This window comes from Capra hircus, chromosome 15, assembly GCF_001704415.2.
Source record: "Capra hircus breed San Clemente chromosome 15, ASM170441v1, whole genome shotgun sequence".
In the NCBI taxonomy this organism is placed as follows: domain Eukaryota; kingdom Metazoa; phylum Chordata; class Mammalia; order Artiodactyla; family Bovidae; genus Capra; species Capra hircus.
Window position 1 is genome coordinate 53,562,892 of NC_030822.1, and position 20,353 is coordinate 53,583,244.

At 51.4% G+C, this 20,353-nt stretch overlaps 1 protein-coding gene across 2 annotated transcripts in view; it reads right to left on the minus strand.

The window, feature by feature from the left end:
- Window positions 1–13,881, minus strand: part of TMPRSS4 (transmembrane protease, serine 4) — a 40,574-nt gene extending 26,693 nt beyond the window's left edge. For both annotated transcript variants that reach the window (XM_005689502.3, XM_018059728.1), the window contains exon 1: window positions 13,533–13,881. In XM_005689502.3, the coding sequence (XP_005689559.1) occupies window positions 13,533–13,565 (33 nt within the window). In that variant the 5' untranslated portion in view covers window positions 13,566–13,881. The remainder of the gene's footprint in view (window positions 1–13,532) is intronic.

Sequence of the window (20,353 nt, forward strand, 5' to 3'; positions counted from 1 at the left end):
CTTGAAGCCTCTCTGGCAACCATCTCCAGCACAGAGATGAGAGATGATGGGTTACTAAACTTCTGGCAAGGGGAACTGCCGTAGGTCAAAGGCATTGGGGAGAGTGGGTAGGAAGGTAAGTGCGTTTCAGGCCTATGAATGACAGCTGAGGAAAATCAATGCCAACTACTTTCCCGGGCAGGATAAAGATGGGGACTCAGCAGCTACGTTGCCTTTTGGTCCAAAATCAATCCTGAGCAGAGGGAAGGGGGAGGGGGGAGCTGAGAGATGTGGGGACCAGATTAGATCCTGGGATCTGGCCTGCCCCCAACATTGTGGTGGATCCCCACATGATCACAGGGTACACGGCTGAAAGGGTCTCTGGACACCATCTCAGGCGACTCCCTTGATTTCCTGGAGAAAACCCTCCAGGCCAGGAGAATGTCTTGCTTTGGAGCTGATAGAGTAAAGGGGGCTAGGAGGCCACCAAAGACCAGCTGTGCCTCCTTCTGCTTTGCTGGAGGCGTCTCTGTTTACCCTCAGGTTGAACTCAGCCTCTGGCCACAGCTGCCACAGCCCAGGCCCAGCCCTGCCCATGCAGAGGCGTTGGCCCTCCTCTTTTGGTTGGGGCTCCAGGTGGGGTCATCTGCCTTATTGACTCAGGCTGTCAGTAGAGCCCTGACTCACGGGGCCAGCCGAACCGGTGTCTGACCTAGGGCTCATCCTGGAATAAGGCTCCTGCTGTCTGGAGTAAAACAAAAGGGCAAGAATCTCTAGGGCCCCAGAGACCCCAGAGCTGGAGGGAGGTGGGAGGTGGGTGGAAGTTATTTGACTGGAAAACATTACATTACTGCCTACTGCCTGATTCTATCAGAGAATCTTCTTACCTTACTTCCCAACTGGGGGCAGAAAGACATTAACCCAAGACCTGAATATGGAGGCAGAACAACTTATTCTGCAGTTGGGTATTGTTACATATCTTTCGTAAATGCCATGAGGATTAAATACTTTCACAACAACCCTGAGAAATTATCCCCACTTTATACAAGAGAAAACCCAGACTCCTATAGATTGAGTGGTCACTATGGCCCCAGAGCAAGTAACAGATCCAGCCCTTGAGGCCAGCCTCTTGGACTTGGCGGACTGTTGTTTTCATTTCCCCACTGTTTCAGGAAGCTGTTTGGTTGTTGTCAACCGGTACTGGATCCTTCTGATTCTCTACTCCCCTGCAATGAGGTCTAGTTGCATATAATTAGCATGCAATCAACATGTAGAACTTACTCCCAGCATCTCCCCAGCCCTTCTTCAGTCTGGAGGCAAACCCACCTCTGCATGGTTCTTGACTCTGCTAAACTGTCCATGAACAGGGGTGAGAAGACCTTCCTCCCAGGCTGAGTTAAGGAAAGGGCCTACTACAGTGCTTGGTACCTGGCAGGAGCTTTATTGATTCACTACCCTTCTTCCCTCTGTTCTTTTAGCTTTGCACCTTCATCACCTGCTCGCCTTCCTTTACTTACCTTTATTTTATTTACTTTCTTTCCTTTATTTACCTCAGCCACTGCTGTTTATTATTTTTTTAACTTTTAGTTTTCCACTGGGGTACAGCCGATAAACAATGTTGTAATAGTTTCAGGTGGACAGCAAAGGGACTCAGCTGTGCACGTACATGTATCCATCCTCTCCCACACTCTGCTCCCATCCAGGCTGCCACATAACACTGAGCAGAGTTTCCTGTGCTAGACAGTAGGTCCCTGTTGGTTATCTGTTTTAAATACAGCAGTGTGTGCATGTCCATCCCAAACTCCCTAACTATCCCTTCCCCTCAAGTCCCTGATGTTTTAGATCCCCAAGAAACTCCTGATTGTATTTAGCTCAGCTCCAAATCACAGATAACTATCTCAGTTGTCTCCCCTCCAGCACAGAGATGATGAATCAAACATAAGGCAGCTCTTGTTTTTAAATGGGGGCGAGGATTAAGTGTACTGTAGGAAAGACAAAGACCCAATTGGGGGAGTATGTGTTCTCATCTTGCCCTGTCTTTTGACTTGCTGGGTGAGCTTGGGCATGCTCCTCGACCTCTCTGAACCTCAAGATGCCTTCAGTAATTGGGAGCTCTCTTTCAGAGATGATGAAGCAGAGAAGAGGGTAACTAACCGCACAATGAAATGGGCACCACCAGGCTAATAATGAGGCAAAAAAAGAAGCAACTGCTCACAGAGGCCAGAAAGCCTGGGCAGCTCCTTGGTGTGCTTTCTTTGCCAAGCAGCCTGCCCTTGGACCTCATTTCTCTCTTCTTTTCTGTAATGCTATCTCTTCATTCCTTATTCCAGGAAGAAGTTGGTAGGGGCGCAGAGCTGGCTGACTGGGGTGTAGAAGAAGGGAGAAAAGCAGGGGTCTACAGAAAGGGTCTTTCTGGCCCTGATCTGGTCTGTGGCAGCTTCAAGCTCCCATGGGGTCTGAAGCCCTGGCTTCCCATAGTCTCCCTGGGAAAATTTAGAGCAGGGATGCTGCTGTTGCTAGGTGATGGGATATACAGGTCCTCTGGGGCTCTGGCAGGTGGCAGCTAGGTTGCTAAGGCTGGTGATATGGTAGGGAGGGGGGAAACCCAGGGGAAGGGGTGGGGGAAGTTCTCTGGGTGAGCCTGGGGACCAGAGGCTGCTCTCAGTCAGCCTGCAGAGTGGGGCTCGGCCATCGGCTGGCTCAGGGGCTGCTCTGAGGGGCCTCACACAGTTCTGACCCATGAACCTGCATCCTACTCTCAACCTGACGGCAAGCAGTTATATACTATCCATCCATGGTCTGATGCCTTTGGCAGGCTGAAGCGAGTACACTCTCTTTAGGGTGCCTCAGCCATGACAGGTAAGGTAAGGAGGGTGGCCGTGAGTGGGGCTGAGGGATCATGAGTCAAGAGAGGAGGGTGTGAGTGTTGTGAGACGAGCCTGGATGGGAAGCAGCAGCCCTGAGTACATGGAAGGTTCTCAGAGATGACAGATCGTGCTGGCTTTCAAGTATCTTCTGAACTGTTAGAGCCCATGGCCAGGCAGACCACCCCAGCCCTGGCCACGCACAGGTGGGTATCCCCACCCTGGCAAGGAGGGGCCTCTGGATACGCCCTTGCTCACTCTGGCTTGGGCAGAGACGTCCTTATGGTGGCATGCTTTCCTTTGGACCAACCTCAGTCTCAGCTGCTACCTTCAAAACCATTTTGCCTTGTTCTAAGCCACGCAGATGCTGACCTGTTGGCAACTTGAGTTGAACACCTTGGCCCCATCCCAGAGTATAATGGCTCCAGGGCAGGGCCTGGGGCGGAAGGAAGGTGTCGGGTGACCAGCCATTATCCTGTGGCCAGCCTGCTGTTCACTGCCATCAATTAACAATCAGCCTTTGTGTTCAGGCACAGCTCTCAACTCCAGGTAGGGCCAGGGGAGAGAGCAAAGGTGTGACAATTCCTGGCTTACAAGTGAGGAAACTGAGGTCCAGAGGCACTGTGCTGTCTTGCCCCAGGTCACATGGCTGGACATTGTGAAGGGCTGGCAGGAGGTATTAGTACATGCCTGTTGGGTTGAGTCAAACTGAAGGAAACTGGGGTTCCCCAGTGCAGAGCCCTTGCCTCCAGCTGATGTTGCTGTTACCTGTTGCTCCTACAAATCCCACCTGAGGGCCATCCTTTGGCCTCAGGAGGAGCAGCCCCTTCTCTGCAGCCTCTCTGTGTTCTCTTAGCATTTCTACTTTATTCAGTTTGCTTTCTGATAGTGGCTCCATCCAGCCCACTTTCCCTTCCCTGCAGGGTGTGATGGGAAGGAAGGTGTCCCTACCTTTGCAAACCTGAGAGCAATGCCTGCGCAGAGGCTCAAGGGGACAGGAGAGCCGTCAGGAGGCAGGCCACCCAGACTGACAGGGACCCTTAGGGGTTTGCCTTTGGAAAGAGCTGATGGATCTCCGAGCTTGGCAGGGTTCTCTAAACCAAGTAATTTACTTGAACTAAGGAACAGCCGTCCGTGATGCAGGCTGAAGTTGATAAAAGAACCCCACAATGTTTATATTGCCTTTGAAAAATCCACACTCCCTTTGCTTGTCCTGAATTGTCCTTTAAACTTTAACACAGAGAGAAATGGTGGGGAGGGACGAGGGACTTTGGTGTTATGAAATCTGACTCTTCTATTTACCTGCGGAGCTCTTTATAAGCTACTATTTACCTTAGGTAAATCACTTAACATCTTCTGGACCGAGTTTTTTCCTTTGGAACTCAGGTGTGATAAAACTTACTGTGAGGAAACCTGACAGCGAGAAAGTTTCCATCAGGTACTTTACCGGCTAGTTCAATGCACCTTTTCAAGCTCACAGAAACCCCCATCTGGTCTTCTCATGGTCAAACAGACTTGCTCATGGTCCCGCTCACTTGGTGTTTGTGGTCTGAGGAGGGGTGTCTCTGCTCTTGTACCCTCTGAACTCTGAGTCAGGAGCACTGGCCTGAATCTAATTCCACTCCTTACCGACCATGTGATCCTGAGCAAGTTACTCAGTGTTTCTGTTTCCTCATCTGTAAAATGGGGAGAATACGATCTGTTTCACAGGGTTGTTGGTGAGGATGAACTGAGATGATGCGCACAGTGCTTTGATGTGCAGAGAAACTGTTGTGTTGTTCAGGCACTCAGTCATGTCTGACTCTTTGCGACCCCATGGACTGTAGCCCACCGGGCTTCTCTGTCCTTGGAATTCTCCAGGCAAGAATACTGGAGTGGGTAGCCATTCCCTTCTTCAGCGTATCTTCCTGACGTGAAAATTCACCCCTCCAACATGCCCCGGGGGCTCGGGGAGCAGGACTCCCCGCAGCATTGGAGGAGGGTCTGAAGGTGGCTCCCCACAGGGAGGACTGAGCACTCTCCCTCGTTCTGCATGAGGCCAGAGAACCAGCTTCTAGTGGGCCCATTTGGCTGCTGCAGCAGAGCTGCCATCTCCTGGCTGAAGTTTGTAGTGATTCTGGGATCTCTGCCTGTGAACCCTGAACTCGTGATCCTGAAAACAGTGCTTCAGTGCTGCTTCCGTAGCTGCTCCGCACCTATTACTTTGCAGTTGTACAACGTGAAGCTCCTTTCCTGGATTCCCATTGTTATCGTTCAGTCACTCAGTCGTGTCTGACTCTTTTGTGACCCCATGGACTGTAGCCTGCCAGGCTCCTCTGTCCATGAGATTCCCCAGGCAAGAATACTGGAGTGGGTTACCATTTCCTTCTCCAGGGGATCTTCCTGACTCAGAGATTGAACCCAAGCTTGTGCATTAGCAGGTGGATTCTTTACCACTGAACCACCAAGGAAGCCCCCTGCTTTCCTGCCCACTCAGATGACACTGGGGGCGCTTGGTGAAGTTTCTCCTTTCTGGGCTGTTGTTTTCTAGAGGAGACTGTGTTTCATACTGGATGGATGGAGCATGGGACTCAATCAAGTTATTTAACCCCTGGGAGCCTCAAGGGTGTGTATGTGTGTGTGTGTGTGTGTGTGAGAGAGAGAGAGAGAGGAGTGAAAGAGAGAGGCAGAGACATGGATAGAGCTAGACAGAGATTCAGTGTCTTCCTCTTAATGAGACCAAAATATGCATAGCATATAGCACATTGCCTATTACATAGTAGGAATGCAATAAATATTAATAACAACAACAATACTAATACTTTGTCCATTCAGTAAGACACTGTTTTGGGACTGGAGACAGAGCAATGAACAAGTAGGCAAAGTCCTTGTGCCCATGGAGTATATATTGTATTACTTAAATTAATAATTCACAATATTAATATAGAACCTAGGAAGGGCTTGACATAATAGATACTAAAATATCATTAATTATTAATGAGAAAGCCTAGTAGAGGGTCTAGCATGTGTGTAACAGGAGCAGAGCAAATGGTAGCTGTTTTGTGGTTTCATTAGGTCAACGGTTCTGACTTCAGGAAAGGAATGGAAGGATGAGGATGCCCTGCGGGGGAGAACGACCAGGGCAGTTAGGGGACCTGAAGTGATGTCATGGGACGTATGTGATCTTTCCATGAACAGAGGTTGGAGGATGCAGGAGCCAGAGAAGTGAAGATTTCGGGTAGCACAGATGTGGTCCTTTAAAATATGCAGGGCTGGACTTCCCCAGTGGCTAAGAATCTTCCTGCCAATGCAGGGGACATGAATTCGATCCTTGGTCCGAGAAGATTCCACATGCCATAGGGAAACTAAGTCTGCGTTACGCTATTGAACCCGTGCTCTAGAGCCCAGGAGCTGCAACTACTGAAGCCCGTGCACCCTGGAGCCCATGCTCTGCAAGAGAGAGAAGCCACCTCAGTGAGAAGCTCACCCACCACAACCAGAGAGCAGCCCCTGCTCAGCACCACTAGAGAAAGCCTGCACAGTCAAGGCCTGGGGCAGCCAAAAACAAAAAATAAACAAAAGTGCACAGTCAAGGCCTGGGGCAGCCAAAAACAAAAAATAAATAAAAGGTTAAAAACTGTGTAGGACCATCTCAGGGTGGAGGCAAGAAGGATGCTGAGGACAGATGGGAAAAGTTACATAAAGATGGCTTTCTCTTGGCAAAGGGAAGATTGTTATGAACCACAGAAGGACTATGAGTAGAAGCTGAATCATGAAGGAAATTTCCGTTCTAGACAAAGGCAAGGTCACTGAAGCGCTCTGGGGGAATCCTGGGGGGATTTGGCGGAGGCCCCAGAGGTCGCTGCAGCAGGAGAGAGGCAGGGGAGGAGTGGATGAGGGTCACAGTTCTTTCAAATACTCCAGCTCTGGTTTTTTCTTTGTTTTCCATGTGGGATTCTACATTAGATTTCAGAGGGGCCAAGGGCTCTGAGGCTGAACCAAATTTGGGGAAACCACTTATCTGGAAGACCTCTAAAGTCCTTTCCTTAGGGCCTATGATTCTGAAGAGCTTGCTGTTAATAAGGAACTTCTGTTACCTCCTTGCCAGATAAGACTAGTCCTAGTGCTGATTTACTCATAACATTCTCTCTTTAAACCAATTTTCTGTCCTTAGTGATCTCATAGTAACTTGCTTTTCTCCTAGGTAGAATCAGGCATGGAACTTGTTCTAGGCCTTCTTGAAAGTCTGAGTTAATTATGCCCACTGGTTTCTTGTGTCCATGTGTTTTCTTTCTTCCTTAGTGACCTTTATTAGCTTATCAAGGAATGCAGTCTCCTTGCAAAGATGACATTGTCTTTATTCCATTTGATTGTACCAGCTGATGCAGTCTTCCCTAAATGCATACTTTATTATAAAATTTATCAGCTCCTAGATAGGAAACTGGGGCCCTCTGGTCTTACGGTTTCTAGTTTAAGTTCAGGTCTTATGGGTCCACATCTTCGAGGAGAGGGGACGGCAGGAAGGAAAAGCAGGGCACTGGATCCCAAACTCCCAGAGCTTAGGGTCCCAGCCCTGACTCCTCTTGGGTAAGTGATCTTGCTCAAGTCACTTGAGCTCTTTGAGCCTCGGTCTCCTCATCTGTACAAGGAGGACCACTACATATCAGAGAGCTGGGGTAAGAGGCAGAGAGATTCTTGGGACTTCCCTGGCGATCCAGTGGCCAAGACATCATGCTCCCAATGCAGGGGGCCTTTTTGATTCCTGATCAGGGAACCAGAGCTCACATGCTGCAACTGAGAGTTCACATGTTGCAACTAAGCCCCAGTGCAGCCAAATAAATACATATTAAAAAAAGGATTCAGGGAGATTCTGGATATGAATGTGCTTCTCAAGCCAGAAAATGCTTCTCTTGCTGTGTTCAGGTGGAGATGAGATGCAGCTGCTGTTGTTACTATTCTCTTTAGAGCAGCAGTGATTCTTTCTCACCAGGGTAGGTCCTCCGACACCCTGGCAGGACCCTCTTCTCTGGGGATCAGAGGCATGATCATGCATGTAGTCCCCAGTGTCAGGGTGGGAATGGAATGAAGGTGAGGTGGGGTGACTCCAGCTACGTTGTTCCCTTTCTGTTTCACGTCCGTGGGTGAACAGGTGCCCTGCTCTGCCTGAGGTCGGGGGAAGTAGTTTCCCCTGCCTCTAGGAGAAGGAAATGGCAACCCACTCCGGTATTCTTGCCTGGAGAATTCCAGGGACAGAGGAGCCTGGTGGGCTGCCGTCTATGGGGTCGCACAGAGTCGGACACGACTGAAGTGACTTAGCAGCAGCAGCATTCCATCCATAGAGAGCATATGGAGCATATGAGCTTAGATTTTGGGTATTCTCTGAATCTCCCACCGTGTCTTGCCTGTGCATAGTACATATTGTATGCTCAAGGGAGCACGTGCTGAATGCATGCATGCATGTTATACAGGAAGAAATTGACTGCAGGAAATGCCTAAAGCATCAGCCATACCAGCAGGCAGAGCCCCTGCCAGACTGGTGTGCTGCACATTTCGTGACGGAAGACACTGCTGACACCCCTGGATGTGTGCCCACCCCTGAAGGGGTGCCAACGCAGCCTCTTCCTCAAGTGTTTCTTTCTCCTGCTACCCTGTGAGAGTTTCCAGTTGCATGTGGATTATGCTAGGAGGCTGGAAGCTGCTCTGGGAGGGAGGAGTGGAGAGAGGTGTTGCGGTTTTGAGTCTTAAATCTTGTTTACGATTTCCTTGCTGTGATTGTGACAGACCTGCAGGCTGTGAGGTGGAGATAATCATGTCGCAGGGGGATTGCCACATTGGCCCCGCTCAAACGCTCTCTTTCTTGTCACTGGGGTTTCCAGGTGGGCTCAGGCCTCACCCCAGCCCCATCTGGGATGAAAACAGCTGGGGAACCCCTCTGGTGGCATCTGGGATCTTTTCCATTCAGGCTTGGCTAATCTTGTTTTCAGTGTCAAATAAATCAAACTGCTAGTTACAGGGTTCCAGTTTTTGGTCATTTGTTTGTCCTTTGTTAGCAAACATTTATCAGGTGCCTATTCTGTGCTAGGTCCTATGGTAGGTTTGGGGCTAAAAAGATGGAAAAGACACAGACCTGGGCTTCTTTACACAGTGGTAAAGAAGCCACTTGCCAATGCAGGAGACAGGGCAGGTTTGGTCCCTGGTCCAGGAAGACCCCACATGCTGAGGAGCAACTAATCCCAAGCACCACAACTCTGGAGCCTGTGCTCTGGAGCCTGGGAGTCGCAACTACTAAGCCCACGAGCCTTACTGAAGCTCGTGAGCCCTAGAGCCTGTGCTCTGCAGTAAGTAAAGCAACGAGAAGCCTGCGCACCACAGCTAGAGGGGAGCCCCCCGCTCGCTACAACTAGGGAAAAACCCGTGCAGTGGTGAAGACCCAGCACAGCCAACGATAAATAAATAAGTAAAGGAACAGTAGAGACACAGACCCTCCTCTCAAAGCTCGCAGTCTGGTAGTGACTCTGATGTTTGCAAAATAATGTGACAGATGAATGCATTTCAGGTTTTGGGGAATCACTGTTGGGGGGATCATTGCTTGGGCATTTGAGGTGCTTTATAGAGGCAGATTGGAGAAGGGAATGGCACCCCACTCCAGTACTCTTGCCTGGAAAATCCCATGGGCAGAGGAACCTGGTAGGCTGCAGTCCATGAGGTCGCTAAGAGTCGAATACGAATGAGTGACTTCACTTTCATGCATTGGAGAAGGAAATGGCAACCCACTCCAGTGTTCTTGCCTGGAGAATCCCAGGGATGGCGGAGCCTGGTGGGCTGCTGTCTATGGGGTCACACAGGGTTGGACACGACTGAAGCGACTTAGCAGCAGCAGCAGCAGCATAGAGGCAGATGTTTTTATCTGAGCAAGAAGGAAGAGTGAGGGGAGATGAGCTGAGGAAATCTGAGAGGCCTGCCAAGATTTTCAGGCCTGAGAACATCTGTCTCCGGCCATCCTGGGGTTAGTTCTGGGCTTCAGAAAAGTTGGTCCAGAGTTTTTCAGCCCTGTTTTTGGTTTCTTCTATGTTCCCCCTCTGTCCTGAACTAGTCTATCCTCACGTCCCACATTTAGCTCCTCAGAGTTTCTCAGTCTTTGTCAAGGGCACATGCTGGAAGTGAAGGGTGTCTGCTGCAGAGGGCCGCTGGGGTCTCAGTGGCACAGAGCGGGGGCAGGAAGGGTGAGGGAGAGGCCAGGGGAAAGACCAGGCCTGGCTTCTAAACCACTTCTCCATGTCCTCACACCCAGGTGCAGAGCTCTACCCCCGGGGCTGGAGGGAAGAGCGCTGGGAGACAGAAGAGGGCCTGGGGCTGTACGTCCACCTTCTAGCCCACTATTCCCTCTACCCAGCATGGCCCATCTCCCCACATCCCAGCTCCTATGCAGCCCTTGGCCTCCACTGACCTCTAGCCAGGCCCACGCCCTGGTCTGGCTCTGACAGCTCCTGTGTCTCATCGCAGCCTGTGATACTCAGTGAAGCAGGAGTTGGTGAGATTGTTGATAACCATCAGCCCCTTCCTACCCTCCACGTGCTCTAGACGCTGAGCTCTGTGAGCGCAGGGCCCACGTCTGCTCTGTCACCAGGGAGTCTAGTGTGGGCACAGAGAAGGCACAGCACCCATTTCTTGGGATGAGGTGGCTCAGCCTCACCCTTTCTTGGGGGTGGCTCAACCTGAAGCATGAGCACCCAGCAGTTGCTGGGACTTCACTCTGGCCCAGCCCCTCCGAGCTCCAGGGCAGGGTGGGGCCCCCGAACCTGATCTCCATGGAGAACCTGCATGACACCCGGAGGGGCCCAGACCCCAGCTTCGCCCTCTGTGCTCGCTGCGCCTGCGCCCTTTGCTCCGGCCGCTGCCCCCACCCCCTTGCCACTGCACTGCCATGCTTTCTGCTATTCATACGCACTTCCTCCTGCCTGGAGAGAGCCTGCTTCAAGGTCAAGTGCAAGTACTGTCTCTTCTGGGATGACTCCCCTGCCACCCCCAGAGAGAACCTGCTGCCTTCTCTGCTCCACCGGTACCTCGCACCTCCTCTGGTTATTGGATTGCTCACACTGCCTTAGGATCCTTTGCTTAAGGAGCCGCCCTTCCTCTGGATTCAAGCACCTCCAGGCCAGAACCCAGGCATTGCACCTTCTTGTTCCACTTCCAGCCGTCTGGAGGCTGGCCAGTAGGAGGGGCTGATTAAATGGCAGTTGGAAGGGTGCAGCTACTTAGGGGGTCACAGCAGGTGGGGGGCCTGGAGAACAGGAGGGCACCTAGCCCTTTGCCTGTCTTGCTCTCTTGGGTGTTTGCATGGCCCAACTCTTCTGTCTACCAGCCAGGAAGGCGCCACAAGGACTGAGTGGGCTCCTGGACTCAGCTTCTCTTTGAAGTAGACCCCACTCATGCTCCCTGATCCCCGCTGCCAGCAGGCTGCCTGCTGACTAGCCACTCTCCTGAGTCCCACCAAGCCCAGCCACCTCTGGGCCTGTATCAGTAGCAACTTAAGGAGGAGAGCAAGGAGGACCTGCTTTCTCCAGGGTAGCCCGAGGGTTGGACTGACCTCAAGTGTTGAGCCCTTTACTCCTGTGGCTCATAGTGTATTGGGGCCTTGTGGGCAGTAACCAGTTAAGACCAGGGCGGCTAGTCCTCCCGTCCCAGGCTTCCCCTCAGGGCTCAGCTGTAGGTATCAGATAGCAAGGGACATGTTCCCCTTGAGGGCCGAGGCTCAGACCTCTGCCCAGGGCCCTCTCCCTCCCTAGCTCCTGTCTCACTGGCACATCTGGTTGAATAGGTTTGAGGGAGAACCATTACGAAGACAAAGCCACAGTGCAGGACCTGGTCCAGGGAGTGGCCCTGGGGTGCTGGGGGAGGAGGGAAGGCTGTCTCATCTCTGCCAGGGCTGGGAGCTATAGTTGTCTGGGCTTCATTAGAGGAAATAGCAGGTTATGAGGCACAGTGGTTTAATGGTTAGCTCAGGGGCAGGAAGCTCACTGGGTGCCATCCTGATTTATGGCCTCACTGCTGCCTGGCCTTTGGGGCCCCAGGCTTGGCCCCTCCTCCCCAGTGTGTTCACCTGCCCCAACTTGTTCACACAGCAGCGAGCACCCAGCTCCTGCCCAGGGCAGCGGAGGGTCAGTGTAGGTCATGCCCCCCAGTCTGCCGTTCCCTGGAACAAGCTCTATTTAGTCATACAGTCCTGACTTCTGCACAGGGTTCCCTGGTTTACAGAGGCTATTTTCATATATCACTAGGCTAACCCTGTATGTATGCCTAGGGGCTGGTGTGGATAATATTTCTGTTTTATAGAAGGAGATAGTGAGTCTCAAAGTCTCAAGACTAATAAGCTCACAAAGGAGCTGGCCATGTGACCTTTGATTCCACAGGGAGTGCCGCAGCAATCTGCCATCAAAACTGCCTCTTGGGACTTTCCTGGTGGCTCAGTGGTAGAGAATCCACCTGCCAATGCATGTTTGATCCCTGGTCTGGGAAGACCCCACTTGCCGTGGAGCAACTAAGTCCGTGTGCCAAAACTGTTGAGCTTGTACTCTAGAGCCCAGGAACCACAACTTCTGAGCCCACATGCCCTAGAGCTCACATTCCACAAGAGAAGCCAGTACATTGAGAAACCTGTGCACGGCAATGAAGAGCAGGTCCCGCTCTCCATAAGCAGAAAAAAGCCCAAACATCAGTGAAGACCTGGCGCAGCCAAAGTAAATAAATAAAACCATAAATCAAAACACTGCCTCCTATGTGGCTCCAAGTGACACCAAGAAGCTGCCAACACTCAGGCAGGCTGGTTCCGCTCCCTCCTCCATTCTGAGAGCCCCACAGGATGGAGCTTCTCGGCGCACAGGCTGGGCATCTAGGGATGGGACACAGGAGGGTGTGCTTCGATCCTGGCTGAATTACGAGTAAAGCGGGGAGCCCTTCCTGGCCCCTGCTACCCCAGCCCTGGGGCTGGAGTGTTGCCAGACAGTCCAGAGGAGTGTCACGGGAAGTGCTCGAGAGTCGGGAGATCAGCACCTGAGGGGTGCTGATGACCCAGCAGGTCATCCCTTTCTCCCCGGACATAGTGCTCCCCTCTCCCTCCCCTTCGTTTTCATGTTGGTTGTTGGCAACTGCGACATCTTGTCCAACAATCAGAGAAGGAAGATTCCCTGGGTTCCACCTCCTCCCCTCCCTGTCCTCAGTTATCTTCCCTGAAAAACGGGATTGATTCTCTTCACCCCAAGACCGTGGAGAAGCTCTCAGTGTTCAGAGGAGAAGGAGAGCAGGCAGAGCCAAAAAAAGAGACAAGTCGATCTCCATGGCACCCTAGATTGTTCTAAGGCAGCACTCTACTGTTTTCTTTAAAAACAAATGAGTCAGTTTCCCCAGAGAGGGGGCAGAGGGCCACCATTGTGTCAAATCAGCCCCTCGCCATTGGAAAGGTGGTTCCAGTCTCCAGCCAACAAGCCAGGAGACCTTGGGTGAGAGAGAGGCAGGATTTAGGAGGGAAGAGCTGAAAGGACAGCCCTGGCTTGGCTGTTGGAGGGAGAGGAGGGCAAATGGGGACCGGGGCAACTTAGGTGGGACCTCTTTTTTCACCTGGAAGGTGTTGCAAAGTTGTGAGCTGATGACCTCTTAGGTTGCCTGAAGAGAGGAGACCCTCCCTCTCCCAGTCCTTGGAGCCCCCACACTTACCACCCTGGCTCTTCGCTCTTCTGAAGTCTCCATGGCCTGGAGCTGAGGTCGCCAACCCAAGTCAGGATGAGAGTCTCTCGGGACTGGGCCCTGGCTGGCCAGCAGGTCAGCGATCCCCAGGCAACATTGGCTGGAGGAACCCTAAGTGCAGGGCAGGCCTCGGTGGTTCCCGGCATCCAGCATCTCTATCCCCTGGAGTAGCTGGCGCATGCCTCCCACTGCCGTCTTCCAGGAGTGATTTGGGGAGTGTGGGGCAGGTCGCTTAAAGCAGTCCTACAGGTAAAGTTGCCAAACTGGAATGATTATGTTTTGTAACCTGACACCTGTCTTAGAGGCTGGAACAACACCTGCGGTCATTCCTGGGCCCTTCAGCCTCAGAACAGGCGGCACACCTAGATGTCGTAAAGGCCTTCCCGCCTGAGTGGCTTCCACCCAACTGGGTGTTGGCTGCCGGTAACATTAGAAGGCCCTCTCTCTCTCTGTCTCTTCCAGATGAGTGCCTTCTCCCTGGGTGGGTGCTGTGATTGTGGTTGTGGGAGTTAGGATGACAGAGTTTACTGCTCAGTGGAACCAGATTGTTGCCATGAATGGAGCGACAGGATTGGAAAGTCCATGAAGAGGAGGTTCCCTCCTCTTTCCCTGGACCGTGGGGTGAAGCTGTCCTGGGTAGGCATATATACGGGGTTCCAGTCAGCAGCCCTTCTAAGCATTTCTTGGCCCCACCAAACCAGTTATTACTTTTGGGTTGGCCAAAAAGTAATAACTGTTTTTTTATTTTTATTTTTTGGTTTTTCTGTAACATCCTATGGAAAAACCCAAAGGAACATTTTAGCCAACTCAGTATTTTGGCTATTACTCTTGGTGCTCTGGCTTGAACATGAGTCCGGCTCCTCACAGGGTCCCTGCTGATTCACATCTTGCCATATTCTCAGGGTTGGAGCCACCCCTTGGCCAGCGGGCTGTGCAAAGAGAGACCTTGGGACTGCAGCACCACACAGCAGGAAGGGATTTGGGCAACTGCCATTTTGCATCACTTTTATGGGTCAGGAAACTAAGTTCCAAGTACCCAAGGTCACACGGTAAATTAGTGTCGGTTTCTGAACAAATCCATTGGCAGGCAAGCTGGCCCCTGAATACCCCGAGTGGTCAGGATGTCAGTCTCAGCGAAGAAGAGTCCCTGCCAGAGTCACCATTTGTTGCAAGAAGGCAGTCCCCTTCCAGGGCCCGAAACTGGGCTCTTGTCTAACACTCAGAAATGAATTGTCCGAGGAGACACATCTGCTGACAAAGCCAGAGATTTTACTGGGAAAGGGCGCCCGGGTGGAGAGCAGGAGGGAAAGGGCACCCAGGAGAACTGCTCTGGGACCCTTTTGTCCCTGGTCTCCTCCTGATGCGGACAACTGGCCAGAGTGCCCTGACCGGTAAGGAACAAGAGACTTTACTGACCCCTCTCCCCTTCCCTCTCCCTTTCCTCTCCTTAACCCTTCCTATCCTTCCCCGTTTTTCTAGTCCCCTGGTCCTGGACGCAGGAATCTGGTCGAAGGGCCCTCAGTGTGAGCTAAGGATTGGAGACTGATCATCTCCTCTTGGCAGAGAACTCGAATTCTGGTTCTGGTCTGATCTGATTTCTGGTAGGGCCGAGTTCCAGTCCTCCCTTCTCTGGAGGCCCAGGGAAATGTCCCATAATGCCTCGGTATCTGTAGGTGGCAGGAGACATCTGTAAGGCCACCCCTTTCACTCCCGCTCTCCTACCTCTTCCCTCTTCTTCTTTCAATCTGGCTTCCTTTCCTCCCTTGAAATCTTTGATGTTAGTACTTGGATCTGAAGTTCTGTGTCTCTATAGGAGGTTTTGCTTCACTGGTGGTGCAGAGGTTAAAGCGTCTGCCTGCAATGTGGGAGACCTGGGTTTGATCCCCCCGAGAAGGAAATGGCAACCCACTCCAGTACTCTTGCCTGCAGAATCCCATGGACGGAGGAGCTTGGTGGGCTTCAGTCCACGGGTCGCAAAGAGTCGGACACAACTGAGCAACTTCACTTTCACTTTCACTTTCTGAACAAATGCAGATCTTCATCCATTTCTCAGCCTTGACCCTCCCCAGGGACCAGCCCAGGTTAGATTTGTGTATTGGCCCATCCACTGATAACGTGCATTTATGTATCATCTCTTTAGTTCTCACCACAACCCTGTCAAAACTCCCATTTGACGTTGAGGAAATAGTAGCTCATGGAGACAAGGGCCTGGCCCCCAAGCCGTACTGGGTTTTTGGCAGTTTTGAGTCTGGCTCAGGATTGAGTGTAGCACAGGTGTTTGGAAGCCCTGAGTAATGGCCTGGGGAGATATGGCCCATGGAAGACACTGGTGAGCTCTGAGCAGGAGGAGGAGTACCGGCTAGACTGAATGGTTTACTGGCCTAATTTTGGCTGCTCTCCGTGAGGTATGGCCTTGGGCTTGTCTCTGAGCAGCAGAGATCTGAGCTGGTCTGAAGTGTCTCTTGAGCCAACCACCTTCCCCCAGTCGAGGGTGGTGCCTTTAGAATCAGAAGTTTTTGGCAATGTGGACAGCCTGTGATCTCAGAATAGGTGACATCAAGGGACAGGCTGTGAAGACACAGGCAGGCATGTCGGTTTCAAGGAGGACCCAGCAGTCAGGCAGTGGGAGGCCAGTGGGTTACCCTGAACCAAGCTTTCCATGGCCTTGCTTCTTATATGTATCGAGCTAAAGATCGGGTCCTAGGCTTGTATCTCATCGGGTTCTCAGGTGATGAACCAGGAAAGAGGTAGCTGCCTGGGCAAGAATGCTGCTGGGCGAGGCTGGCTGGAGGGCTGATTACTCAGGTCTCCTGGCTCCACCTCTGGGGCCAGCTCCCAGGTTCTAGGAGCCCGAGGAGAGGCCGGGGAAGGAGATACGTGGGCAGGATGAGGCAGGGTCCTTGTAGGGAGGAGGCTGCGCACTGTGCAGGTGGAGGTGTAATCGCCTGGAGAGAGTAGAGGGCGCGTCCTTCCAGGTGCCTGGGGCGGGGGTGGGGGACCAGCTGGCCAGATGTTCCCTGCTCCCCCACCTCCATTCATCCAGAGGCAGCTTCATCTCTCCCTCAATCCCTTCCTGTCCTGCTCCTTCTGTTTTCCAACCATCTCTTTGTGTGTGTGTGTGTGTGCGAGCGTGCACGCTCAGTCATGTGCGACTCTGTGACCCCATGGACTGCAGCCCACCAGGCTCCCTAGTCTATAGGATTTTCCAGGCAAGAATACTGGAGTGGGTTGCCATTTCCTTTTCCAGGGGATCTACCCAACCTAGGGATCGAACTTGTGTCTCTTATTTCTCCTGGATTGGCAGGTAGTTTCTTTACCACTGTGCCACCTGGGAAAAGATGTATATGTATATATATCAGTTCAGTTCAGTCACTCAGTTGTGTCCGGCAACCCCATGGACTGCAGCACGCCAGGTTTCCCTGTCCATCACCAATTCCCGGAGCTTACTCAAACTCATGTCCATCGAGTCGGTGATGCCATCCAACCATCTTTTCCCCTGTCATCCCCTTCTCCTCCTGCCTTTAATCTTTCCCAGCATCAGGGTCTTTTCCAATGAATCAGTTCTTCACATCAGATGGCCAAAGTATTGGAGTTTCAGCTTCAGCATCAGTCCTTCTAATGAATATTCAGGACTGATTTCCTTTAGGATGGACTGGTTGGATCTCCTTGCAGTCTAAGGGACTCTCAAGAGTCTTCAACACCACAGCTCAAAATCATCAATTCTTCAGCACTCAGCTTTCTCTATAGTCCAGCTCTCACATCTGTACATGACTACTGGGAAAACCATAGCTTTGACTAGACAGACCTTTGTTGGCAAGTAACATCTCTGCTTTTTAACAGGCTGTCTAGGTTGGTCATAGCTTTTCTTCCAAGGAGCAAGTGTCTTTTAATTTCATGGCTGCAGTCACCGTCTGCAGTGATTTTGGAGCCTTCACTATTTCCAGTTTCTCACTGTTTCCGTTGTTTCCCCATCTATTTGCCATGAGGTGATGGGACCAGACATATACAGTGTTTATTTATTTTTGACTGCGCTCTTTGTTGCTATGCACGGACTTCTCATGGCAGTGGCTTCTGTGCGGCTCTAGAGCACAGGCTCTGTAGTTGTGACACACTGGCTTAGTTGCCCCACAGCATGTGGGATCTTCCTGGACCAGGGATGGAACCAGTGTCTCCTGCACTGGCTTGTCAATTCTTCACCACTGAGCCACCAGGGAAGGCCCCCAGCCATCTCTTTAGAGTCCCCTCCTTTTTCCTTCCTCCTCTCTTTCCTTTTGTTCCTCTCTTATCACTTTATCTCTTTTTCTGACATTTTTCTCTCTTCCTTCTTCCTGTTGCTTCTGGTTCCAGTCCGTGGGTCAAGATCAGAAGACGTTTTGCCGTGGCACTTGTGTGGTCCAAGCTTCAGAGCCCCTCCCTGCATGGCCCCTGTAAGGAGCCCTGTCTTGGTTCTGTGTTCACATGGTCATACTATTCTGTAAATTTTGCAGCAGATTTTTGGGCGTATTCTTTTCCTTAAAGCGAGTCCCTTGAAATATATCAGCTTCAGGCCTCACAAAACCTGGCTATCCCTTGGTCAAGACTGTGGGCTCTTGTCCAACCGCTGATTATGTAGACTATGGGCATTTTATTTAATCCTGCCACGTTTCACCTTCCTCATCTGTAAAGTGTGGATAATCAGACTGGCCTCATAAGACTGTTACAGGATTAAATGAATTATCCATGTCTGGTACCTAAAAAGGATTTCTTGAATGGAGTTATTATCACTATTCATTTCACAAAATGTATGTTTACAGAGTTCCTGCTAGAGCCAGGCACTGGGGATTAGGAGATAAAAGACGCAGCCTTGCATGCACACACCTCATAGTTTACGGGAGGGCATGTGACACACCCATAAATCATTCTAAGTTAGTAAGATGTTCCAGTAGAGGTGTAAAGAAAACTCTCTGGGGGTTTAGAGAGTTTTTCCTCTTTCACTGCCTTCTTCCCTTTCCCCGCCTCCCTCTGTCTCTCTGCCCCTCCCTTCCTTCCTCCCACCCTTCTTCCTTCCTTCTCCCTTCCCCCATTTTCCCCCAGGACTATTTTGCCTAGATATATAATAGGTAAATACATATGTAAATATTTAATAGTATAGTCTATCACTTTCTTTCCATAGTTCCGTTTGGAGAAGAAAATGGCAACCCCTTCCAGTGTTCTTGCCTGGAGAGTCCTATGGATGGAGGGGCCTGGGGGGCTACAGTCTATGGGGTTGCAAGGAGCCTGACATGGCTGAGCAACTAACACACACACACACATAGTCTATCAATTGTTTCTGATTGATTTGATTTTCACAGCAGCATCCATCCACCCACCCATTCACATGTGCCCATCCAATCATACAACCATCCAACAAATATTTCCTATGGTTACAGGTTATGATATTAAAGGTACTGTGATGTTAGACCATGTGACTGGAGAAAATAAAAAGCCCTTGCCCTGGAGGGCTCAGCCTGTCCACAGACTGCACTTCCCCCACTAAAACAGGAGCTTTTGAGGGCAGCAAGGTGTCTTGATTGATTTACTGAGTCAGAATCTGCATTACAAGGATCCTGGGGGATTTGAATGTTCCCTTAAGTTTGAGAAATGCTGGGCTAGGTCTCTTCTCACACTGGAGAGTGGGTTCTTGTGCTGTTGCTTAGTTGCTAAGTCAGGTCCGACTCTTTTGCGACCCTATGGACTGTAGGTCACCAGGGTCCTCTTTCCTGGAGAGATTTCCCAGGCAAGAATATACTGGAGTGGGTTGCCATTTCCTTCTCCAGGGGATCTTCCTGACTCAGGGATTAAACCTACATCTTTGCATCTCCTGCATTGGCCGGCAGATTCTTTACCACTAGTGCCCCCAGGGAAGCCCTGGGGAGTGGGTAGAGGCTGTTATTTCTGGAACAAGCTGAATTCAGAGACTGAGGCTTGACATCCATGAGTCCTTGGGGTTTCTTCCAAGCAGCAAAGTCTATGATTCCTTCCTCTGAGCCCAAGTAATTTGAGATCAGTGTCAGGAGCAGACCCTTTTGTTTGAGCCTTTCCTAGGAAGTTAAGTGAGGAAGGGTGCAGCCCGTGGGCACGTGCTGGCAGCGGCTCCTGTCACTGGAGTCCAGTGACTCTGAAATACAGCACGCGGGGAATGCAGTGCCTGTACCCTAGGGACAGCAAGGGGCAGCCCGGCTCGCTGTGAGGGATGCTTCAAGTGTGGCTCTCTGTTGAGTCTCTTTGCAGAGGAAATGTCTCTTTTCACTAGCAACCCTTCTTCCAAAGCCTGGGTTAGGCCCCAAGGCTATAGAATTGAGTCTTAAATATCCGCACCAAAGAAGCAGTGGGGAAACCCTGGCTGATCTCTGATGGGTGGGAGCTGACCTTTCTCTTGTGGGGATGAACTTCCCTGGGTGGGGGGCTAAGGTTGGGGGCAGGGGTGGGGAAATGACAGGACACATTTGCTCCACAAAAGGGAAGAAAGGCCAGCACGTAAATTGTGCTCCCATGTGCCACGCTTTTACACCTGTGCAGAGAAAGGACATCACCTTATTTAGTCCCGGTGGCCGCCGTAAGATGTGGATGCTACTCTTCCTCTGTTTCACAAAGAAGGAGATGCAGGCTCAGATCGAGCTGGGATCCAGGTCTGTGTAACCCGGGACAGCCAGGTCTCCTCCACTGCATTGCGCATGGGCGGGCCTTGCATGGGTCAGGGAGAGGATCTGCAGTGGCCTCTGCTGCCCTCCAGGGACCTCTGGAAAGCCGCGTGGGCCCCCGAAGCAAGCCAC